The sequence below is a fragment of the Dendrobates tinctorius genome, unplaced genomic scaffold (genome assembly GCF_039654945.1).
Source record: "Dendrobates tinctorius isolate UK_male_01 unplaced genomic scaffold, ASM3965494v1 ptg000102l, whole genome shotgun sequence".
In the NCBI taxonomy this organism is placed as follows: domain Eukaryota; kingdom Metazoa; phylum Chordata; class Amphibia; order Anura; family Dendrobatidae; genus Dendrobates; species Dendrobates tinctorius.
In genome coordinates this window covers 33,113,187-33,139,762 of record NW_027361770.1, presented here as the reverse complement: position 1 = coordinate 33,139,762, position 26,576 = coordinate 33,113,187, and the positions used below count along the sequence as shown (strand labels likewise).

Sequence of the window (26,576 nt, the reverse complement as noted above, 5' to 3'; positions counted from 1 at the left end):
ACCAATGGTACCTGTCACCGCTGAACCGGCCTGTCCTCAGGCAGCACAAGTATACGCCTCCACGATGTCCATACGGCTGGTCGTGGCCTGTCCGGAAGAGTCACCGGAGACCAGGGGAGCTGAGGCTGATCCCTGGGGGGAGACATCCGAACCCCCAGCGGCGGCACCCGTGCCCACCATGGGTAAAAGCAGGTCCCGGGAGGAGGAAGAGGAGACGAAGTCCTATTGTCAGCAGACCCTCCACCAACTGGCAGTGGAGCAGAGGGAGAGGGAACAGTGGAGACTGGCTGTGTTGGGTCCTGATCTGGACCGGAAGGAGAAGGTTCGTGCTGGTCGCTATGGTCCCCGGGATGCAGCTGGTTGGGGGCAAGTCCTAAATGTGAACCACGAGAGAGGCTTCGGGTTCATTGCAGACCCCAAAAGGATCAGCAACCTATTCTTTAACTGGCGGGATGTGGCGTCACACCTGAGGAAGGGGCACCCTGCTAGAGACCTGCAGCCAGGGGAGTATGTGACTTTCACCCGGCATGAGGGGATGAGAGGGTGGTATGCCATGAATATACTGCGGATACCTGAAGAGCTACTGGCAACCTATACAGGAAAGAAGATATATGTACCCCCAGGTGCCACCACCACTTCATCTTAAGTGAATCCAGCAGCAGGAAGAGATCATCAAGAAGTTCTTCCCTGGAAGCAGCAGCCCAAGTCAACAGCTTCCAGTACCCCAGGAGGGAACAACTAGCCAGAACCTGCAAAATAACTAACTTTGTTGCCCAGGAGGGTATTTGCACAGTTGTGCCTTTTTCCTAATTTTGTTCATCATGTTTTCTTCAGTTTGCCCAGTTTGATTGGCAGCATTTCTTCGTTTGGAACTGTGGAGATCATGGACGCTGAATGATCCAAAACTGTGTTTGTAAATAGTTGCACCTCTTTAGGTGCCCTCTCTTGGTTTTACATAGACACTTTGCGAAGGTAAGGTCTACCTCATCTGGAGCATGACTCCAATCAAAGGACACTGCAAGAGATCCCGGCTGGGAGCGGTGTCCAGCACTTACAAGAATTATTGAAAGTTTTAATGTGAAGTATTTGATAATGTGTCTTATGAGTGTATTGATGACCAGAAGATAGCTTTTATATAAGATTTAGGAATGTTTTAATAAAGAGATGAGAGATTTGAATAAAGAATGAAGATTTGGAAAATGTAGGTGATGAACCAGGTATCAGCAGTTATCACTTTAAGCTAATGATTTAAAAGTAGAAAATGTGAAAAAGGAAAGATGATGAAGAAATGTGTTGATGATGAAACTTGCACTTTTGAATTAAGACTTTAGATAGTCAAATAAGAATTGTTTGTAACGTTCAAGAATGAGTGCCTCTCACATTGAGATTAGATAAGAACTGTTTACTAAGCATTGCAAAATTTTGTATGTTCCCGTGTTTGTCAACTTTGCTTGCTTTGCAGCCCGCGGACATGCTGTGTTTAATGGGGGGGTATGTGGCGCCCCTGAGGCTCAGTCGCCACAGAGGTACTGCACCTCCTCCTAAGGTGTGGTGCCCCACCATCCAGGTAGGGTGGAAACTCCTGACCACGTTCCAACACCTGCACCCCACACCACAAAGTAGGGTAGCAAAGCACCTGCGGCGGCACCCTGGTTGGAGTATAGCAAAGCACCCATTGGTGGCTCCCTGCTTGGAACACGAAATGTGCTGGGAGGTGGGTGGAGTTAGATTACATTTCAAGGAGCAGGAAGAGTTTAAGTTAGTGAGTAGTTGGTTGGAGAGAGAAGAAGATCCCTAGAGAGAGGGATAGATGGATGGAAGTGCTGCAGCAGATCCCAGTGATCTGGGTCTGCTGGCACGGGAAAGGGAGAAAGAGAGCAACATAGACTGAAAGCCTGACTCTCCATAGAAAGAAAGGATTAGTACGGAACGTGAGGAGTAAAAGAGAACAGAGGATGTGGGTGAGACAAGAACCCTTCCTAGAAGTTCTAAGCGCAAGGCCGGGGCCCGGTCCCCGAGGTTGTACGGATACTAATGGTCCTGCAGCAGATACCGGAGGAATAGAAGTAGAGACCACTTTATTCCCACACAAGACTTGGGGGCACAACAGCAACTGGATAGTGAGCCGGGACTTAGTAGCAAGGAGTCCCCGAGGCAGGCTACAGCTGTCTGCCGTACAAGTAGAGTTCATAGAAACATCAGACAGGAAGAACTCCAGTGTAACTCAGTACTAGGAGTACTTCATCTAAAGGTGCTATAAGAGGAGACGTTCAGAAAAGCACAAGTTACCGGAGTGTTGGAAAGGAGTATTCCATCTGGCCTGGAGGTTGACTGAGTCCCAGACCCGGAGGACACGGCATGGAAGCGGGCACCTGTTTGTACAACAGACTGTGAGCAAAGCTTTGGAACTGCATGCCCTGGTGTCCTCCACTTATTCCAGCATCAACCTGCCCGACACTGCTACATCCCCTGCGCCTGACACTACACCACCTGAGTGTCACCATATCTACTCTGCCCTGGGACAACAGCCCTGCCTGTGGAGGGCTATAACATCACTGCTGCACCACACCATCTGCCCCAGAGGATCTGTCTGCAGCGTCGGCCTAACATCTACATTGCCGAACACCACAGGTGGCGTCACGACTTATTCATTCACACTGAACATTTACAATGGGCGCCAAGGGCCACGGGCCGGGTCACAGCTAACGTGACAACTCCCATTGAGATCCACCGGGCCCGGTACCAAGTACCCCACAGCCCTGGGTGTGAGGGCGTCCCATATCAATACCATGGATTTTTTTGTACTGTATGGTTTCACTCTTTTGTTTTCCTGTGTATTTTCCATCACTATATAAATGTGTTCTATCACTTGCAGATGCTTTTCCTTTCTGTAAGATGGTTCTGCTACTTTCAGTTGTCACCTAATACCATTACGTTAGCTCTATAATATAGAGAGGGTGATAGCTACATTTCAATTTCCGCATTCATGTGTTTCAGTCCAAAGCAGGGGATGTGTTTCAGATACCAGGCAGTGGAAATGTGCCATAAACAATAAGTTCTCGGTGTATCAGTGATATAGTGTAGCAGTTATGTAGGAACTGGGTTTTAAGTAATGATTTCCAAATGTTTGGAAGCTAAAGCTGTGGAGATGTTGAATCCACAAGCAAAGTTCTAACTCATGTCAGTTCTACTTTCATCATCCAAGGCCCATGACTTTTATCCTGATGATGATTGGAATAATAATTAAATCATTTCTTATGCGTTCCAGCTCATGTTCTCCCTGGTGTTTTATTGCTCTTAGAATTGTACCAATAATGAGATAATTTATATTTGTCGCTTTGTCGGTATGTTATGTGCTGGAGTTTAAAAGTGGTTGCATGTCATAACAATTGCAAATTAAATATACAAAATGTATTACGTTACTTTTAACTCTTTCTTAGTTTTTGCAAAATTCCAAGATCAGTCCAAGGCTAATGTTGCATGGAGGCATTTCTTACTGAATGCCTGAAACTTTTTATATTCCTGTGTCAAGGAAAATTAGTGATGACTAGAGTTGAGCGAAACGGGTCGAAAAATTTCAAAAGTCGCCGACTTTTGGCAAAGTCGGGTTTCATGAAACGAAACCCGACCCTAGGATGAGGTCGGCCACGAGGTCGGCGACTTACGCGCCAAAGTCGCGTTTCAAAAGTTTGTTTTGCGCTCTTTTTCAGCCAATCAGGATCCACGGACACTGTGGGCAACGTGATGACATAGGCAGGGGTCACCACCATCTTTCAGAAGGGCATGCAAGTGATTGGCTTGCTTTGGTGGGCGTCACAGGGGCTATAAAAGGGCGTGCACGCCGACCGCCATCTTACTTCTGCCGATCTTAGCATAGGGAGAGGTTGCTGCTGCTGATTCTGTAGTGAGAGCGTTAGGCAGGGAAGAAGAAAAAAAAACTGCTTCTGCTGCTAGCGATTTTACCTGTACAACACACCAGTCACTGTGTGTGCAGTGCAAGGGGAGGCTATATTGTGGTGGATCAGCGGTGTTGGTTGTTAGGCTGCCTTCTAAGGCTTCCTGACAGCTGAATTGCTGTTTACCCACTGCTCTGCAAACTGCTTTTTTAAAAGCAATCCCAATTTTTTTTTTGTCCTGCTGAGGTACTGAGCGTGCATTTTTTCACACCATACAGCGGTGTACGCTCCTCACACAGTACCGTATAACGGCTGTTATCACAGCCACAGTGAAGCTATCTGTGTTTCACTCTGTGAGAATAAGTCGAGGACATGTTCCGTTCTTACAGACCTGCACCTACTAGTTTTGTCTAGCTTTCACACAGTTAAATATATTTGCTGTTTGATCACATTCAAAACTATAGAGAGACAGCGTGTGTCAGTCCGTATACTTAAAAAACACGGAGCTTGACAATTTTATGTACACCGGACAGCTGTGTACGTGCACGCTCCTCTCAGTACCATGCAACAGCTGTTATCACGGCCACAGTGAAGCTATCTGTGTGTCACTGTGGAATCTGTGTGTCACTTTTTTCACACCTGTGCCATCGAGCCTGTGACATAGCGCTCTGATATTCAGTGGGCCTCACACAATCCAAAAGTGTCCAGTGTCCACTAGTGTGTGCAGAAATTCAAAATCTCCCTTATCCTGTAGTCACTTTTTTCACACCTGTGCCGTCGAGCCTGTGACATAGCGCTCTGATATTCAGTGGGCCTCACACAATCCAAAAGTGTCCAGTGTCCACTAGTGTGTGCAGAAATTCAAAATCTCTGTGATCCTGTAGTCACTTTTTTCACACCTGTGCCATCGAGCCTGTGACATAGCGCTCTGATATTCAGTGGGCCTCACACAATCCAAAAGTGTCCAGTGTCCGCTAGTGTGTGCAGAAATTCAAAATCTCCCTTATCCTGTAGTCACTTTTTTCACACCTGTGCCATCGAGCCTGTGACATAGCGCTCTGATATTCAGTGGGCCTCACACAATTCAAAAGTGTCCAGTGTCCACTAGTGTGTGCAGAAATTCAAAATCTCCCATATCCTGTAGTCACTTTTTTCACACCTGTGCCATCGAGCCTGTGACATAGCGCTCTGATATTCAGTGGGCCTCACACAATCCAAAAGTGTCCAGTGTCCACTAGTGTGTGCAGAAATTCAAAATCTCCCTTATCCTGTAGTCACTTTTTATACACCTGTGCCATCGAGCCTGTGACATAGCGCTCTGATATTCAGTGGGCCTCACACAATCCAAAAGTGTCCAGTGTCCACTAGTGTGTGCAGAAATTCAAAATCTCTGTGATCCTGTAGTCACTTTTTTCACACCTGTGCCATCGAGCCTGTGACATAGCGCTCTGATATTCAGTGGGCCTCACACAATCCAAAAGTGTCCAGTGTCCACTAGTGTGTGCAGAAATTCAAAATCTCCCTTATCCTGTAGTCACTTTTTTCACACCTGTGCCATCGAGCCTGTGACATAGCGCTGTGATATTCAGTGGGCCTCACACAATCCATAAGTGTCCAGTGTCCACAAGTGTGTGCAGAAATTCAAAATCTCCCCTGTCCTATAGACACCTTGTACCTTGTTTTACATTACTATATAGTTTGTTGAATTTTGTCTACATTTCTACAAAAAATGAGGAAGGCTGGTGGAAGAGGCCGTGGAATTGGGCGGGGGTTGGCAGCTGGTAATGATGGTGTTGGTGGTGGATCTGATGGTAGTGGCAAGAGCAAAATAGGACCGAATGCAGGAGGTGTTGAGCCTGCGTCATCGTCTGGCTCCATAAGGCTTCGAAGGCTTAGTTTTCTAGGAGTTGGCAAACCGCTTTTAAAGCCAGAGCATCAGGAAAAAGTTTTGTCTTACATTGCTGACTCAGCCTCCAGCTCTATCGCCTCCTCTTCTGAAGTTGTAAAAAGTAAAAGCACTGAGTCGTCATTGGAGGCTCATGTTCATGAACCACACCTTTCCTTGTGTCCTTCACCCCAACCAAGATTGAAGGATGATGCAGGCCATACTACTGATTACTCCATGGAGCTGTTTTCACATACCATGCCTGGATTATCAAGTGAAATGGTGAATTACCCAGGCCAAGATGAATCTGACATGGAGTGCACTGATGCACAGCTGCTGATAGATGATTCTGCTGGTACATTCACTCAGAGCACTACATTGTCCTCGCAGTGTACAGAGCCAGATTCTGACCCTGATGAGACTCAGGTGCCCCTTCCCGCACACTATACCACCATACACGGTGACACAGAGGAAGGTGCACATGACATTGAAGAGGAGGTGATGGATGACCCAGTTGTTGACCCAGATTGGCATCCATTGGGGGAAGAGGGTGCTGCTTCCAATAGCTCAGATGAGGAGCATCCACAGCAGACATCGACATCGCAACAGCTGTTATCTGGCAGGCCCGGAGCACTCCAAAGACAGGTTCCAAAAATCAAAAGAGTTGCTGGACAGCTTGTCCAGAGGGTCAAAAGATCACAGCGTGCTAGGCCGCAAAATGTCTGCCAAAGTAGGAAGAGTGCAGTGTGGCACTTTTTTGAACAAAATCCTCATGATCAGGCCAAGGTTATCTGTAAGAAGTGCGCAAAGACCTTTAGCCGAGGGAAAAATCTGAAAAATTTGAATACCAGTTGCATGCTTAGACATTTAACCAGCATGCACTTGCAAGCGTGGACACAACACCAAACCTCAAGTGCCACATGTGCAACTGATCACAAAGAAGGTAGTCAGCAACGCTACATTGTTTCCCCCACTGTAAGCCCACCGGTTAGCACAGCAGCAAATGTTGAGGTGTCGTTGCAAGGCCACAGCAGTCAAGGAATCCCACTGTTATATCAACGAAATACTGAATCTAGGCCATCAGAAAGAACACCAACTCCATCACCATCATCAACCCTCTCTCAGTCCGCCCTGTCCACCGCTACTTCCACCATATGCAGCTCTCAAGTCCAGCTAACCCTCCCAGACACTATGAGTAGGTCAAGAAAGTACTCAGTCTCTCATCCGCGTACACTGGGTTTGAACGCCCACATTGCCAAACTAATCTCGTTTGAGATGATGCCCTATCGGTTGGTGGAAAGTGCAGTTTTCCGTGAACTCATGGCCTATGCAGTACCACGCTATGACCTATCCAGTCGCCACTTCTTCTCTCGCAAAGCCATCCCAGACCTCCACCATCATGTAAAAGACCGCATTGTCCATGCACTCAAGCATTCAGTGAGTGGAAAGGTGCACCTCACAACTGATGCATGGTCCAGTCGGCATGGCCAGGGCCGTTACGTGTCCATCACTGCGCACTGGGTTAATGTGGTGGATGCAGGGTCCACAGGGGACAGCGGTGGTGGGACAGTGCTGCCTAGCCCACGTTATAGGAAACAGTTGGCTGTAGGCGTTCGACCCTCCTCCTCCTCCTCCTCCTCCAGAAGCGAAAGCTCGTCCACAGAGCGCAGTCGTACGAGCACTCCATCTGCAGCTGCCACTGTTGCACACGAGGTGTCCCCCTATCGAGCAGCTAGTGGAAAGCGTCAGCAGGCTGTGTTGCAGATGATGTGTTTGGGCGACAGTCACACCGCCGAGGTGCTGGCCGAGTACTTGAAGCGACAAATTAAGTCATGGCTGGGCAGTGTACATCTTGAGGCAGGCAAGGTAGTTAGTGATAACGGCCGTAATTTTGTGGCAGCCATAGCCCTTTCAAAACTCAGCCACATACCTTGCTTGGCTCACACCTTGAACCTGGTGGTGCAGCGCTTCCTCAAAAATTATCCGGAGTTAACAGCCCTGCTCCAGAAGGTGCGAAGACTGTGCGCGCACATCCGCCGGTCGCCTGTACACTCCGTTCGTATGCAGAAGCTGCAGCGATTGCTCCACCTTCCCAACCACCGCCTCATTATCGACATTGCAACAAGGTGGAACTCCACCCTGCACATGGTGGAGCGGCTGTGCGAGCAGAGGCAGGCCATAATGCATTTGTGGGAGGATACACGGCCAGGCACTTTGAGAGCAGACATGGAGTTGACAGGTGTGCAGTGGTCGAAGCTGAAAGACCTCTGTAAAGTCCTTCAGTGTTTTGAGGAATGCACACGGCTGGTAAGCGCAGACGACGCCATCCTAAGCATGAGCATCCCACTTGTGCGTCTGCTCATGCAAACTTTGACGCACCTTAAGGAGCAGGCGTCTGCAGCCAATGTTGATGAGGAGGAAGAGGAGGAGGGAATCCTTGATGACATTCAGCCATTGTCTGCTCAGGGACCTCTCCTGGATGAGGTGGAGGAAGACGAGGAGGAGGAGGATGATGATTGGGATGATTACTTAGGGGAGGAGGATGCATCTCGTGGGGCAAGTGAAAATGTTGGCGTGGCAAGGTCTGGTACAGGGTTTGTGCGTGACTGGAGGGATGTGGATTTGCCAGAAAGTGCTCCTCCAACCAGCACTCGAAGTGCATCATTGACATCGGGAACATTGGCCCACATGTCAGATTATGCCTTGCAGATCCTAAAAAGGGACCCCCGCATTGCCAAAATGATGAACGATGACGACTACTGGTTGGCCAGCATCCTGGATCCACGCTATAAAGGCAAATTACAAAACATCATGCCACAGGAGAACCTTGACCTAATATTGGCTAATAAACAAGCAACTCTAGTAAATCGGTTGCTTGAGGCATTCCCAGCACACAGCAGCGGTGATGGTTCTCACACGAGCCGTACGGGCCGGGGGCAGCTTGGCAGAGGTGTTCATGGTGCACACAGCAGAAGTGGCGTTGATGACAGGGGTTTCATGACAATGTTGTGGACTGATTTTTCAAGTACCGCTCACACAACTGGTAATACTGCATCGATGGAAAGTGACAGGAGACAGCAGTTGTCAACTATGGTTACAAACTACTTTTCCTCCCATATCAATGTTCTCCCACACAGGTCATTCCCCTTTGACTATTGGGCCGCTAAACTGGACACCTGGCCTGAATTGGCACAATATGCCTTACAGGAGCTCGCTTGCCCAGCTGCAAGTGTGCTATCGGAAAGAGTCTTCAGTGCAGCTGGATCAATCCTGACAGAAAAAAGGACCCGTCTGTCAACCCAAAATGTGGATGATCTAACCTTCATTAAAATGAACCATGCATGGGTTTCCAAGGATTTTGTCCCACCTTCCCCTGATGACACATAGGGTGACAGAAAAATGGCTTGCTTTGGTCCACCTCTTCCTGGGACTTGACCTATTTTGCCTTTTGCATCAGCTGAATGTCCAGCATCAACATATGCCACTTTCTAAAACTCCCTAACTGTGCTGCCTCCCCCCCCATGGCCGGGGTCACCACCTAGCGCACGACACCGTGCGAGTGCCGTTGCCCTGGACAGGTGGGTAGGCCGACTCTTGGGCGCGGGCACTGGCACAGGGTCCCTCATAGTGCAATCAAGTGTCTCTGACGGTGGTGGTGCACACCCGCCGTCAGACACACCGCCGTACTATGAGGGGCCCAGTGCCAGTACTGACGCCCACGAGTGGGCCCCCTTGCTTGGGCAGTGCCCCAGCATTTGCAATCTTTACCTCTCCCTGCTCCTCCGCTGTGTAGTCTGGGCCGTCAAATCCATACTGTGCCTGACACCGTCTGAGCCTGCCTCCTGATGTATAGACATATATTTTGAATGTGTACGCTATCCATACATGTTATCGGGGGATACGGTACCCTTTCTCACCTTTGTGCAATCACGTGCAATCCATACTGGGCCTAACACCGTCTGAGCCTGCCTCCTGATGTATAGACATATATTTTGAATGTGTACGCTAACCATACATGTTATCCGGGGATACGGTACCCTTTCTCACCTTTGTGCAATCACGTGCAAGCCATACTGGGCCTAACACCGTCTGAGCCTGCCTCCTGATGTATTGACATAGATTTTGAATGTGTACGCTATCCATACATGTTATCCGGGGATACGGTACCCTTTCTCACCTTTGTGCAATCACGTGTAATCCATACTGGGCGTGAGATCGGCTGGCGAGCTGTTAAGCAAGCTACAGCACCTGTGGTTTGCACACGTAAGTTTTTCATTTTTTCAGGAATGACGGTTAGGCCTAATTCCGGAACTGCGGTTGACCTGCACTTACTGGGAAATCATCGTTCGCGGGTAATAATTGTAATCAGTGATCCCCATCACTAACGTTGTTCAGCGGGTTATCTGCACCTGTAAGCGACAAACGCTGGCCTTTTCAGTGTAGCGCACATGCAGCCACGGACATGTAAGGGCATGACACACCAGTTATTGGCCAATCTCATGTGCCAGAGCCTCACGTGTCCCTCTAGTAAGCCGGACTCGGACCGCGGGGCATGACGGAGTCTCGTTCGTTAACGGAATTAAGCTTGCAATGTGTGCATCTTTTCTGTAGCTGGCATGGTTGAGGTTTCCCAGGTGGAGTCGAATTTAACCGTAGGCTCCACTCCTGGTGGTGCCCTTCTGGACATTCCTTTAAGGTTCAGCTTTGCAACCATACTGCCCACGTAAAACAAACACTTTGCCTTCATGAACGCTGTTTGGAGGGTCATGACTCCCTAGGAGGAAGGTAATGCCACTGTGGCGACCGTACTCCTGGGGGCGACACAAGTGCACTGATGCCCAGCCACTGCTCGATGAATCTGCTGGTACATTGACCCAGACCACTACATTCCCCTCGCACGCTACACGGCCTGAATCTGACCCTGATGAAACTCAGGTTACCCTTCCCATATACAGTTCCATCTTACACGGTGACAAAGAGGAAGCTGCAGATGAAAGTGCAGGTTTGGCCCACCCGCCATCAGACACACCACCGTACTATCAGGGGCCCTGTGCCAGTGCCGTCGCCAACGAATGGGCCCCCCCTGCTTGCTCAGGATCACAGCACTTGCAAGGTTGAAATACTGTGCAGTGAGATGGAAGATGGGGATGACGAGGAGTCCAGACTAGTACAGGGATTCCCTAGCGAGGAGACTTATTTGATTGTTTTCAATGTTGGGACAGCAATTTTTGGGGAGCACTATACTCTGGAGAATGATAGATGGGGCCCACCATACACTGGAACATTCCAAAGGTGGACATCAGACACTGGAGCAGCATTTACAGGGCCCATTATACACTAGAGCATTAGAAATGGGGCCCATTATGTTTGGAGCATTATTTGGGCCCATAAGACAGTGGAGCTTCATCCATGGGGACCAACATATACTGTAGCATTATGTGGAGCTCATCATATACTGTTTCAAACATTATATGGGACCAATGATTCTGTATGGAGAAATAGATGGGCCTCGTCATGAGATGTAAAAAGTGAAGTATTTTTCATTGTACTATACCGCTATTTCTCTGCCGTATCGGAGCATGATGAGTTGTGGTATGTGTTAAAGGGGCGCTCTTTCGCCCAGGGCACATGAAAACCTGGAGCCAGCCCTACCCCCCCACAACTTTAGCCAAATAACCCCCATTTTTCAGTGCGTAACTTGTATTATGAAGTTAAGTAAGGTTGACAAGCTTAAGTAAGAAGAATTGATGCTTTTGGCATGCAAATGGGCACTGTAGGTGTGTTTCCTGTCCTCTCACTGCCGACTTTTATTCCCCATTGACTTACATTGGGTTTCGTGTTTCAGGACGACCCCGACTTTTCCCTATAATCGGCCGATCTTGCTCGACCCGACATTTGGAAAAGTCGGGTTTCACGAAACGAAACTCGACCCTAAAAAAACAAAAGTCGCTCAACTCTAGTGATGACATTATACTACTGTACCATTGCAGATACTAAAAGACAGAATTAAAAAAAACTAGAAGCAGAAAACTTTACGTTATCTTTAGGACCAGCAATATTTTTGGCTTTTTAATAAGACCCAAGGTACAGACCAAACTTGTTTGAGGCGCTAGATAGTATGCCTTCATCTAATAGGTATGAAACCTATTCTATTTAGTTTTCGATATAAAGTAAAGCTAGCTGGAAGTTGACAATCCATTCAGTTACAAAACTAGTTGGATGGAGGGTCACAACCTGGCTTCATCTTCCAGCGCTGGCTGGTTAATTAAGATACAATGTTGTGTTCTCACAACAGATATTTAGATTACTGAGATAGGAGATGACAGGTGGTGCTTTTAAAATTCAATACAAAGGGTATTGGGTATTACCCAAGGGTACTGGGAATTACCTAATGAATGTGAGATGTGGGGCAAACAAGCATACATTTCTCCTATCCCAGGTGGTCAGCATATGCTGTTGCTAACTAGTAACAAAAGAAAAGGACTCATTTTAATTATGTACACCCATGCTCTTATCAGAGTCTGGAATAAATGGGTTCTGTCTCCTTTTTAGGTATTGTGCCCTCTTCACACCCATCAACCTGCCTTAGCTTGGTTGAGCTTTACTGTCCTCTCATTAAGTGTCTACACCACCAAAAACTACAACTTTAATCATGTTGAAATATCACATTTAATTTAAATTATAGTGATTATATAATGAGGATGCAGAGCAAGAATAACATTTTCAATAATTTATGTGTCTCTCAAGGTGTGTCCTCAATGCAAAAAAGAAATACATTATTAGGCCATGTGAGGTAACGCTGTCATTCACATAGGGGATCACTCGCTTAGCCGACACAAAACCAGATCCAGCACGGGTTTTCCATAAAACCATTATAGTCCATGCGGTTTATTTATGCAGCATAAACCAAAGCAAGCAACATAAAGTTCATATCAGCATAGCGTCTTTGACAGAGCTTCTCTCTGTCCTCCCTGTGGTCACACAGGTTGGCATACACAGGCTCTTCAGCCTCATAGTTATCTCACCCACGTCCGGGTTTCCTCATGGCTGTTTCTCCATGCTGCAGATAACCATTCCCTCCCAGGAATCACCAGGCACGTGCAGCCATTACACACAGCCACTCCACATGCTGTTAGCCAGGAGACACATCTCCCAGCGGGACCTTTCACAACGGACCAACCAGGTCCCTGCATTCACCACATGTGACCTACCCTGGCCACCTTATATGGTCCGTAGCCACGCCCACCGGGTCACATGGCTATGACCTCATCACAGGTCCCCGAACCCTTCACACACACTTTGCAACAGCGTTCTTAAACACACCCCCTGGGTGAGTTTGTAGGTAACTGGGTCGGCCCGTCTCCCCAGCTACCTGGAGACTTCTCCCGGACACATTGACACAACATGTCAGCAACATCACTGCTGATCAACACACACATCAGTCTCCATCTCAAGGCCACCCACCTTGAGATACATAATGGTCATTCATGACTCTGCCATTCATCCTCTCTCCAATGGATTACAGGGACTTCTTATTGATCACAATGGAGGGAGGATAATGCCTAATTTCTTCTGTGGTGATGATGCAATTAAACTGTGCCAATATTTCCCCACAAATTGAAACTAAATGATTTGTCCAGACTTGTAATATTGATCCTTAAAATAGGTCATCAGTATCAAATCGATGGGGGTCCAACACCTGGTATCTCCACCAGGACAGCTGGTGATGGCCGGATGTAAACACTGAACATAGCCGTATGGCACAGCTCCATCCAATGTCTAATTGCACATCAGCAGCTATTTGATGCACCTATATATGAGCTGGTCCAAAGTTCATGTCAAACCCCAATAAGAACTATCTGAGGTCGTGCCAGGTGTTGGACCCCCATTGTATTGATTTTGACTACCTAAATATTTGCCATCAATATTATATGCCCAGATATCCTCTTTAATCATTATCAGTTGCAGCAATGGGAAAACATGTAATTAACATACAATCATTAGGGAACTCTTCTAACAAGATTATCCAAAGCAGGCAACCTTCATTATTCTTTCCCTTTTTTGGCTAATTAATTTGTTTTCTATAATACCTGTTTCAATGTGTATTATTTATCTGTAAACCAGTTGAAAAAATATAGGATTCAACTAGTTGGCGAATGAAAATGTATTATCTGATTCAGTTTCTTTCTAATTTGATATTTCAGACTGACGTCATGCATCAAAATGTCTATGATTACATCCATGTGGATGATCGGCAGGAATTCTGCAGGCAACTTCACTGGGCCATGAATCCCCAACAGATGGTGCTTGCACAGGAGTCTCAAACAGAAACAGGTTGGTTCATTAGACGCTAAGAAGCGTTAATGTTGGTAGCATTTGGTATAGTTTTTCATGGTATTGAATTTTCATATAGTATTGCTACTAACCATGCAATTCTTACTTGTATCCTTATCTGCTCTTTCTGGACAAGTAGTCAGGATCGATCAATTCTTTCTCAATATCAGAATCTCAGGAACTAGGTGCAGTGATCCTTTGTAATGCCAAGTTCTTTGTGTGAGAATGATAACCATTGGCAAGCCTTATGCAGGTCACAGACTAATACCTAGAGGAAGGGCCAGGTTTAGGCAAAGTGGGGCCCTAGGCAAAAGTTTAAAGTGGGGCCCCAAATGCTAACATATTGCACATCACACAGAAGCATTTCTGTTGTATTTACATGCGCTGAGTTCAGGCCGCTAAACGAGTGTGATCGACAATATTGAAGTCGTTCGACGCTTGTTTCCCAGCCTCGTTCCACCAACTGAGACAGAATGATGGGGACAGAACAATTACTAATAGATCCCCATACAGTATCATGTTATCAACAGCACATCTACAGTTAACACCGGCGATGTGCTGCTGTGAACAATGATTTTTGTTCCGGCAAAAACAATCCAATCACTCGATGAATAGGCAGCATTTTGCTTGTTTAGTATAATACACCCCATAGTCCTCCATAAATTATAATGTGCACGACAGTCCTCCATATTGTAAAATGCACACCTGTTATGATTGGTGCACCGAGGAGGAGAGCAAGCCCAAGCTAAGCCACAGAAAATCAGAGAGGTTGGTAACTAAGCGGATTGTAGACCCCTGATCCTATCCGCACAACTAGCAGTAGCCGTGGAGCGTGCCTACGATGATCCTACATGCCTCGGCACAGCCGGAGAGCTAACTAAGCCTGAAGCAAGAATGGGGAAATCTAATCTGCCCCAGTGCAGACCCCAAAGGAATAGATAGCCCCCAAACATATATTGTCGGTGAGACAAGATGAAAACACAAAAGCCGATAGTAAAATAGACTGAGCAAACGATGGGGCCCACACTGACTAGACAGGACAGGAAAGGAAAGACACTGTCTGCAATCACGCAAAAAACCCTGCAAAAAAGGTCCAACACGTCTGATGCAAAAATACTGAAGTCGCATGACTTCGCCCACTATATCAGCACTCTGGTATATTCTGAAAGCAGAGCAAAAAGAGGCCAATCTAATAAAGGACAAAAACAAACTGGCACAAGCAGTAACATATGGATGGTGATTCAGCACAGCCCCAGCCGGAGCTGTGAACAGAATAGCAAAAGAACACTTAGCTGAACATGCATGGACTGAGCTGGAAACTAAGACCTCAGGAGGCAAGAAAAAGCACCAGCAGGGATAGAAGAAGTCGGCTGTCTTAAATCCAGTCTCAAAACCCAGATCTCCAATCGTCATCCTCATTATCAGGTGGCAAGCCTCTGTTAATCAGATCAGCTCCATTACCTCCAGTAACCACCAGAGGGAGCCCAGAAAGAGAACTCGCAACCCCTCTGTCAATTTGACCAGCTCCACTACCTTCAGTAGTAACCAGAGGTAGGCCAGAAAGCGAATTCACAACACACACCCCATAGTCCTCCATATAATATAATGTGCCCCATAGTCCCCCATATAGTATAGTACACTCCCCATAGTCCTCCATATTGTATAATACACTCCCTATAGTCCTCCATATAGTATAATACACTGCCCATAGTCCTCCATATAGTACAATACACTCCCTATAGTCCTCCTTATATTAAAATACACTCCTCAGTCCTCCATATAGTATAATACACTCCTCATAGTCCTCCATATATTAAAATACACTCCTCAGTTCTCCATATTGTATAATACACTCCTCATAGTCCTCCATATATTAAAATTTACTCCTCAGTCCTCCATATAGTATAATACAGTCCCCAGTCCTCCATATAGTATAATACACTACTCAGTCCTCCATATACTATAATACACTCCTCATAGTCCTCCATATATTAAAAACACTGCTCAGTCCTCCATATAGTATAATACACTCCTCATAGTCCTACCTATAGAGTATAATACACTACTCAGTCCTCCATATAGTACAATACACTCCTCATAGTCCTCCATATATTAAAAACACAGCTCAGTCCTCCATATAGTATAATACACTACTTAGTCCTCCATATAGTACAATGCACTCCTCATAGTCCTCCATATATTAAAATACACTGCTCAGTCCTCCATATAGTATAATACACTCCTCAGTCCTCCATATAGTATAATACATGCCTCAGTCCTCCATATAGTATAATACACTACTCAGTCCTCCATATAGTATAATACAGTCCCCAGTCTTCCATATAGTATAATACACTCCTCAGTCCTCCATATAGTATAATACATGCCTCAGTCCTCCATAAAGTATAATACACTACTCAGTCCTCCATATAGTATAATACACTTCTCAGTCCTCCATATAGTATAATACATGCCTCATTCCTCCATATAGTATAATACACTACTCAGTCCTCCATATAGTATAATACAGTCCCCAGTCCTCCATAGAGTATTATACACTACTCAGTCCTCTATATAGTATAATACACTCCTATAGTCCTCCATATATTAAAAACACTGCTCAGTCCTCCATATAGTATAATACACTCCTCATAGTCCTACCTATAGAGTATAATACACTACTCAGTCCTCCATATAGTACAATACACTCCTCATAGTCCTCCATATATTAAAAACACTGCTCAGTCCTCCATATAGTATAATACACTACTTAGTCCTCCATATAGTACAATTCACTCCTCATAGTCCTCCATATATTAAAATACACTGCTCAGTCCTCCATATAGTATAATACACTCCTCAGTCCTCCATATAGTATAATACACTCCTCATAGTCCTCCATATATTAAAATGAACAGCACAGTCCTAAATATAGTATAATACACTCCTCATAGTCCTTCATATAAAATACACTACTCAGTCCTCCATATAGTATAATACACTCCTCATAGTTCTTATATATTAAAATGCACTGCTCAGTCCTCCATATAGAATAATACTGTCAGGAACACCGCACTGCACTTGCTCACTGAGTCAGTGCGCGTGTCCTGAGTAAAACAAACTGTTCCCAAAAATACCTGTGGAGCGGGGCAGCAGCGGTGAAGATGCGTGCTTCAGACAAACAGGACCTGAAGCACGTGACTGCTGGGGTGTGACCTAAGCTCCGGAGAGCTAGGAGATTAAGGAAAACTCCTAGAAGGGTAACTAGGGGACAAAGTTACCAAGGGGCATAGACAGAGACATAACTCAGATCAGGCCATGGTCAAAGCATGAGATAGCATGACAGTACCAAAGGATTAGACAGAACGGATAGTCAGGACATAGCCAAGGGGTCATTCACAGAGAGGGCAGCACAATACAAGAGAAGCAGGCAGAGGGTAGTCAGGACATAGCCAAGGGGTCATACACAGAGAGGGCAGCACACTACAAAAGGATAAGGCAAAACTCGTAACAGGGACACAGCCAAGTTAGAACCAGACAGACGTAACGTAGCACAGGTACAAAGCACTGGCACTGGCAAAACAGGGTCAAACACACTCGGCCAAGGGTCAGAGTATAAGCGACAGGGAATGGCCCCACAATGAGGCTATAAGTAGCTTCCCAGAATCCCAGAGTGAGGCCCATCCAGGTTAACCCTTAAACCACCTAATCCCAGAAACTCAGCAGACCATGACAAATACACTCCTCAGTCCTCCATATAGTATAATACACTCCTCATAGTGCTCCATATATTAAAATACACTGCTCAGTCCTCTATATAGTATAATGCATTCCTCATAGTGCTCCATATAGTATAATGCACTGCCATAATCATCCATGTAGTACAATTCACTTCCCATAGTATAATGCACCCCATAGTTCTTCATATAGTATAATGTATTCCCCATAGTCCTCGATACAGTATAATGCAGCCCACATATAGTATAATGCAGACACCCCATAGAGCATAATGCAGTCACCCGACAGAGTATAATGCAGCCACATCACAGAATATAATGTAGACCCCTCAGAGTATAATGTAGCCCTGCCATACAATATAATGTAACCCCCCATAGAATATAATGCAGCCCCCTCATGCAGTATAGAATATATGGTAGCCCCCTCATAGAGTATAATGCAGCCCCCATAGAATATAATGCAGCCCCTCCATAGAATATAATGCAGCCCCCTTATAGTATAATGTAGCCCCTCCATAGAATACAATGTCGCTTTCCTCATATAGCATAATGCAGCCCCTATAGAATATAATGTAGCCCCTCATAGAGTACAATGAAGCCCCCCATACAATATAATGTAGTCCCCCTTACAATACAATGTAGCCCTCTCATATAGTATAATGTAGCCCCCTCATAGAGTATGATGCAATCACCCCTCATAGAATATAATAAATATAATACAACCCCCCATAGAATATAGTGTAGCCCCGCATAGAATATAATAGAACCCACCTCCCCATAAAATATAATGTAGCCCCATCAAAGAGTATGATGCAATCCTCCCTCATAGAATACAATACAGCCCCAATAAAATATAATGTAGCCCCCCCATAGAATATAATACTACCCACCTCCCCATAGAATATAATGTAGTGCCATCAAAGAGTATGATGCAATCCTCCCTCATTGAATATAATGTAGCACCCCCCTCCCAAGAATGTCCCCAGAATCTAGTACTCACTCACTGATATATTTAAAAAAAAATAGAATCCTCGACTTTCCTCGTGCCCTGCGCTGCTCCCGGCTCAGCTCCAGTCTCAGTGGCTGCACTTTCCGGCACACAGTGGGTGCACAATGAAGTGACATCATTGCGCACCCGCAGTGTCAGAGGCAGAGGGGAATGATGGGAGAAGGAGCGTCCTCTGATGCTCTCTCCTCCATTATTGCCTTGAGCTGTACCGACGTCATAGACGCCGGTATAGTTGAATGCGGCACGGAGGGGGAGTCGGCGCTGGCGGCAGGTGGGCTCAATGGCCCCATAGCGGCTGCGTGATGTACCTCTATTAGCAGCACGCCACTAGCTGGAGGCCCCTGAGGGATCAGGGCCCTAGGCAGCTGCCTCGTCTGCTTGCCGCTAACGTCGACCCTGCCTAGAGGGAGAAAGAGGGAGCCACGATGACACCCTATTTATTTAACTAAAAGTCAGACTGCAGGAGCATGATGCCAAGACACTATTGAGGACAAAAGCAACAAAGAATCAGGCAGAAAACTGGAAACAGTTGTAAAGGAAAATGAAGCAGCCATTATGTGCTCAGCAATTAGGAACATCATTGACCAATGGAATAGTGTGGGTTGCCAATGCCTGGGGCAAGTCACATATGGCAACCACTATCAAAGTAAAGATGCCTACTAATTACTCCCTTGAAACAAATAATACCCCTCTGAGTGCATCCTTTAGAAAGTAATAAAGGGGTTGTTTTCTTTCAGAAACTCCTGGTCCTTGGGCATATTTTGTTATAAAATACAAAACAAACCGCACTATATTCACCATCTCCTTGGGTCCAGCGCTGAGTTTCCCCCACTGCTCCTGGAGTCATTTATTGGCTACAGCGCTGATATCACGTTGACAGCACGGTAGCCACTCCCTGAGCTCAGCTCATGTAGATGGGATGACCCGTTCGCAGCCGCTGAGCTCACTGACTGGCTGTTGTGCTGTCAGCGTGATGTCAGCGCTGCAGCCACTATCTGACACCACGAGACTCAGCGCTGGACCCAGGGAGGGGGGATTGGCTGTGTGCCCACGTTACATTTTTTTAAGCGTTTCCGCAGCTTTTGTGCCGGATCAGAAGCTGCAGAAACGCTTAAAAGAAGTTTCCAATTAAATTTAATGCATTTTTGGCTTCTTGTGCCAATGCATGCGTTTTTAAACGCTTAGAAAATGCTTAGCGGCTAAAAACGCAGCATGCTCATTATTTTCCGCATAGCTGAGCGTTTTTAGCCATTTCCAATGTTCTCAGAAACCGTGCAAAAAAAACGCATCAAAAACCACGCAGTGCAGAGAGGCTACCACCAGGTGGCAGCAAAATAGTCAAACAAGCCGTGTCGATATCAGAGAGTAGCGCAGTACCAAGGGAAATACTAAACACAGAGTCAGAGACACGCCAAAAAGGTCATTACCGGTCAGAAGCAGAAACACCAGAAGCAAGAGACAGGAGCAGGTCAGAGCCAAAGCAGAGTCGGGTACTGGGAAATCTAGACACACACGAATGTTAACAAAAGAGCCCAGAAAAACTTCTAAACAGAGTAAAGGTGATCTTCAAGCTCAAGGAACATCAGTGTCAGATTGCATGATCCGTCGTTATATGAGCCAAAGTGGACTTCATGGGAGATGACCAAGGAGGACACCATTGTTGAAAAAAATCATAAAAAAAGCAAGACTGGAATTTGCCATACTACATGTTAACAAGCCACAAAGCTTCTGGGTGAATGTCCTATGGACAGATGAGACAAAAATGGAACTTTTTGGCAAGGTACATCAGCTCTATGTTCACAGATGGAAAAATGAAGCATATCAAGAAAAGAACACTATCCCTACTGTGAATCATGGAGAAGGCTCTGTTGTGTTCTGGGGCTGCTTTGCTGCATCGGGCACAAGGTGTCTATAATCTGTGCAGGGTACAATGAAATCTTAAGACTATCAAGGGATTCTAGAGAGAAATGTGCTGCCCAGTGTCAGAAAGCTTAGTCTCAGTTGCAGGTCATGGGTTTTGCAAGAGGATAATGACCCAAAACACACAGCTAAAAAAAATCAAGAATGGCTGAGGAAAACATTGGACTATTCTGAAGTGGCCTTCTATAAGCCCTGACCTAAATCCTGTTGAGCATCTTTGGAAAGAGCTGAAACATGCTGTCTGGAAAAGGCAACCTTCAAACATGGGACAACTGGAGCAGGTTGCTCTTGAGGAGTGGGCCAAAATACCTGTCAAGAGGTGCAGAAGTCTCATTGACAGTTACAGGAATCATTTGATTGCAGTGATTGCTTGAAAAGGTTGTGAAACAAAATATTAAGTTAAGGGTACCATCATTTCTGTCCAGGCCTATTTCTTGAGTTTTATTTTTTTTTTTTTTAAATTCTGTGGAAGCATGGTTGAGAAGCAATGTCTGACTTTCATTTGTTCATTTTCATAGATTTTTCATTTATTACTTTTGTCAGATTCAAGTTATTTCTGTCACCATTGTGGGTTTTTCAGTCATTAAACGGGGGGTACCAATAATTTTGACCATGTATGTTCCTGCTCTTTTTATTTTGAAATTTTGTGCCCCTAAGAATTTTGTGCCCATGGACACTGCCTCATGTGTCCCCTACCGTGATGCAGTGTCTGAAGACCATTCATAACGTAAATGGATGGAGACACTAACACAAGAACAACTATTGGAATAATTATTGCAGTTTTGCAATGGTTGGTCAGAAAAACAGAAACTTACAAACTTAAAGAATACAGCAACTGGCAATGGTGCAATTACCGAAGCCTCCAACGTATATAGGGAGAGAATTTGTGGGAACAAGGCAAAAGTAAGGTCAAAACCCAGAAAAATGTAAACATAAAGTTCATCATTATTTCACTGAGTGGTGACATCATTACCGCTTATTACCCCCCCTACATGGCAAGATTCTATTTTTATTTTTACCTCCCATTTTTCCAAGAGCCATAACTTTTTTATTTTTTATTTTTTTTCACATACTGTAAATGTATGAGGACTTGTTTTTTGCAGAATGATTTGTACTTTTGTATGACACCATTCGTCTTACTACATAGTATACTGGAAAACAGGAAAGAAATTCCAAGTACAGAGAAATTCAGAAAAAAAACGAAATTTTAACATTGTTGCAAATGACTTGGCAATACGATACTCCTCATTAGTACTATTTTGGCGATACCAAATGTGTTACGTTTTTTATTATTTTAGTGGTGAAAACCAAATCAGAAATTGAATCTGTGATTGTTTGATTGCTTGTGCTATATACAGCAATATTTCGGTATTGCTGCGTATAGTAAAAATCATAGTCGCCTTTAAAACCCGGCCACATGCTGGTGTTCAAGGGAGCTCCGTTATGACAATCATGGATATCTTCAACAGACCTCTGGCTGTCATAACAATTAATGGGCCCAAAGATTGATGTGCCCCATGCCTGCATGCTGTTAATGCTGCTGTCAGAGTTGGCTATTAGAGGTAAGCCCTAGCTGTAACACCCAGCCATTGCTTGCTGGGCATAGTGCGGGCTCAACACATGAGCCCACTCCATATTCCTGCTGCCAACTTGCGCCATTCATGTACAGCGGATGTCGGTAAGGGTTTAAAAGATGCAGCAGTGCTGGGTTAGTGCAGAGAGTGAGATCTTTCAATAACAACCAGGATCTCACACTTTCACAGCAGAGAGGACTGTCGAGGCTCTGCATGCCAGGATCACACAATTTGGAAGTTCAGACCCAACTTTGTCTAGAAAAAGGGCAGCCCCAGACTGGTGGTAGATATACCCATGTGGAACAACTACAGTATAACATGAATAAATTACGTATATAGTAAGCATTGGCAACATACAGTTTACATGTCTACATCTGACAGCTATCGACTTGGTAATGTCACCAAGAGTTGGGCAGAACTTTGATGCTGTCAGGGCTATATGCCACGAATGTCTGCCCATGTGGGATGGGTAAACTGGGTTGCACGTAAAGTTAGATAATTGTAATATGTTTCAAAATGAACATTTATTTTGTGGTTTTAGCTATGGCGTGAAACATAAAAAGAAGACATATAAAAAAAAAATCTTCACCTCAACACGTACCTGGCACACTGCCACACAGTTGTCAAACTCTTAGCAAACAAATAAGGTTGAACACTTCAGCTTTGAACCTCTATTAGTTGTTTGTGGTAGATTTATAGTCAACCACCGCAGTAATAATGAAAGGTGTACTGAAACTCAGATTGGTTTTATTCACTTACTATTCTTAGGTGAATGGCACGGCATGGCATTTACTGGCCCACTTAAGTGTTCTTACTAGAGCATTAGTCACAGATAGAGATCTTCACATTTCATGTTCTCCTCTCCTATTTCAATCAGAAGAAGAAAATAGTAAGATAATCCAAGTGTCAGTGGCCTTTAACTTTTTATGTGATGGATTGGTCTTCCAGGCATTGTAAACCACGAGAACGGATCATTTGTGGCAGCAGTTATATAGATGGTTAGTGCCAGCATCAGGATAATTAAGCTTATTGGTCCAACACTGGCAGGCCTTTGCTAATAAAATGATCCCAGTGCTGCTCAGGTTTCATGTCTATTTGGATTCAGAAATATAAATTTTTCCCAAGAGACGCATTTTTGTTAATAAACCAACCACAGACATAAAATGCAAAAAAAAACATGTTAAATTAATGATGTGAGACATAGTCAGAGTTCTACGCGTATCATATTCTTTTGTTGTGTCTCTGAATGGGAATAAAGAACAAATATCCTTTGACCACTAGAAGGTGTTAGGTTAAAGCGACCCTCAACCCTCAGATTATAGTGTGACCATACATTTCATCACAAATACTCACACTAACTAGTGCCATTTTTTTTTTGCCACAACCTCTTTTGGTCAGATTAGCAATCTATTCTTCTCGCTTCCAAGATGGCATGGGGAGTACTGTGGTAAACAGTGGCGTAACTAGAGTCTTATGGGTCCCGGTACAAATTTCTAGTTATGCTACTGCTTACCACAGTAAGCAGTGCATCTTCCTCATGCCATCCTGGAAGCGAGAACAGAACGCTTATCTGACCATAAGAGGTAGAATGTTGGTCAGATCTATGGGCTCCTGTAATAATGTCTTCCATCCTGGGCCCCTTTCCTGTAATATTTTCCTCTATCCTGTTGTAATGTCCTCCATGCTGTAATAATGTCCCCCATCCTATAATAATGCCTCCCATCCTGTAATAGTGTCTGTCATGGCCCCATACTGTAATAATGTTCTCCATCTTTTCTTGACATCGGGCTACGCTGCTGTAATAAAGAATCCTTAAGATCAAGATGAGATGAATGGATTTTATTTCCACAATGGGTTTCAACGCTGGATTACTGTCTTTTTTTCACTATGCAATTATTTTTTTGACTTTAAAAAGATGCTAGTACAGCGTTGAAACCCATTGTGGAAATAAAAACCATTCAACTCATCTTAGTCCTAAGGATTCTTTATTACAGCAGCGCAGTCTGATATTGTCATCCAAATTGGTCGACTATCCTGGAGGTGATGTAGTAGGGGCCCAGATTGGGGAGTGGTCCACTGCTTACCATGCACAGACGACACAGAGACGAGTCGGAGGCAGATTTCCAGGTACAACAGGCCCGAGTTTATTGGCCGTCCTCCTGACGACCGTAGCAATACACCGCAGCACCTTTACAGCTCTCCGTATTCAGGCCCGGGTACCTACACCTTCCTTCTGTCGTAGTGACGTTCCTCACAGATTTTTCGCTGGGGCTGCCCTAGGCCTATCTACCACCAGCGCTTCACCAGTCCGAGGTCGTCGTCCAATCGGTACCCCCGGGGCCTCGTCTGTCCTGCGGTTCTTTGTGTCAGGGCAAACCCCCTGACTGTCTCTTCCTATCAGTCCCCTGGTCGAGCTCTCCACCGTCGTCAGTCCTCCGGACTGGGTCTTCTCCTCCTGAACTCCTCCCGGGACTAGCCTAGCCTGGAACCCTGTCCTGTCCTATTTATCCCCTTCCTCGGAAATTTCTCTCCTGGGTTCCTATCTCCCCGCCCCCCATGACTAAGTGGTTTCGTAGCCCTAAGCTGCTGTAAAGTCCTGTTCTCACGCTCCCCTCTGCCATCTTGTGGTCAAATCTAGGTAGTGCACTCCTTTTCCATCTTCCCCAGCTGTTTCCCTTCTGTCATTGCCAATATCCGTCTACAGTGCACAAACCATCCCTTATTCCTCCAGTCAAGTCCGTCCGTCAAGTCACCTTCCCCACAGTGATCTTCAACCAGACACGAGGCAGCAGCAGCTGTTATCATCAGGTGTTCATAGGAGTTGTGCCTATGTTAGCAGGTTGCGGGAAACAGTGACAGACAGAAGACAGAGTAAGGGTTAACAAACGTGCGTCGCTTGTTACCTGTGTGTCACTGGTGCTGATCGCTGGTGAAGCTGCCTGTTTGGCAGCTCACCAGCGATCATGTAGTGACACACCAGCGATCCTGACAAGGTCATATCGTTGTCGGGATCGCTGGTGCGTCGCTATGTGTGACGGGGCCCTAAGTGGAGGAGAGGAAGTGGTAGGAGATAAAGGGAATGCTCCAGATAAGGTGACTAAACATAAGAAATGTAAAGTCACTTTTTATTCCCAGGGTGGAGGGTTGTTTTAAGGTTTTAATATATTAATAATTAGGACACTCATAAAACATGAAAGCCTTTGCATAATAGAAAGTCAATCTTTTTATGTCTACACAATGTCCCTGATTGTCACGAACCGACACGGTTGACTCCAGCGGACAACACAACAGATACCAACAGCAAGATTGAATGGGGTGAGAAAGGCCCTGACCGTAGGGAACAAAGGATGGGGCACCTCCCGAAGTCCAACCTGTGCCTGTCCCTAAACTCCCTTAACGCCCTAAGCAGGTCTGTCCCCCCGCCGCCGTCACGTGCCTAGTCCCTGATTGTCACCTTTGATTGTCACCTCACTATTCCTTCCCTAGTGCACTGGCCGGCAAGGATCCTAGCCTCAAAACTGCAGTTGATGAACAACACAGGGAGAGAGACAGCAACAAGACAGACAGAAAAAGGGAAAATAGTACTTAACACTGTCCCTGCTGTAAAGCACCAGACAGCAGAGGATAAGGCACCAGGACCGCAAACTCCACAAAAACAGCAGATTCACCACTGAAGCCAGAGAGCTCTTTACTCCAGGCTGGTCATCATAGATTACTCTATCACCGACAGCTGATAGTTCATGTGAGTTTTTAAAGAATGGTGGAAGGGTTCACCACCCACATCAGCTAACTAGCAACAAAGCAGCTGCCAGCAAGGAAACTGACATTAACCCTTGCTGGCCAAAAGGAAAAAAAGCTATATTTAAATTATTGCAGAACCAGAGCTGCCACGAATCCAAAAATGAATTGTGACAGTCACCAAAGCGTTTTTGCCAGAATTCTGGCATAAAAAACTTTGAAAAGTACCAACATTTTTGTGCAAAAATAGAATGACTTTTGGCATTTTCGCAACAGTTTTACCCAGTTCCAAAAAAGTGGGCAGCTTTTGCATGCTGTCTGTCAGGATTGTCCACTGTTGGCAGTGAAAGCAGGCAGTCACATAACTGCAAGTATGCTGTTTGCATACATGCAGTCCCATGCCCGATAGACACAGGAAAGAGAATTGATCAAGGCTGCACTTACTACTGTAGTTAGAATGTGGCCTAAACTATGCAAATTGCA

At 45.5% G+C, this 26,576-nt stretch overlaps 1 protein-coding gene across 2 annotated transcripts in view; it reads left to right on the top strand.

The window, feature by feature from the left end:
* The window catches only part of AHRR (aryl hydrocarbon receptor repressor), a 480,666-nt gene that overhangs the window by 415,445 nt on the left and 38,645 nt on the right, over nt 1-26,576 (top strand). For both annotated transcript variants that reach the window (XM_073587798.1, XM_073587799.1), the window contains one exon: nt 13,986-14,115. In XM_073587798.1, coding sequence (XP_073443899.1) covers nt 13,986-14,115 — 130 coding nt within the window. The remainder of the gene's footprint in view (nt 1-13,985; nt 14,116-26,576) is intronic.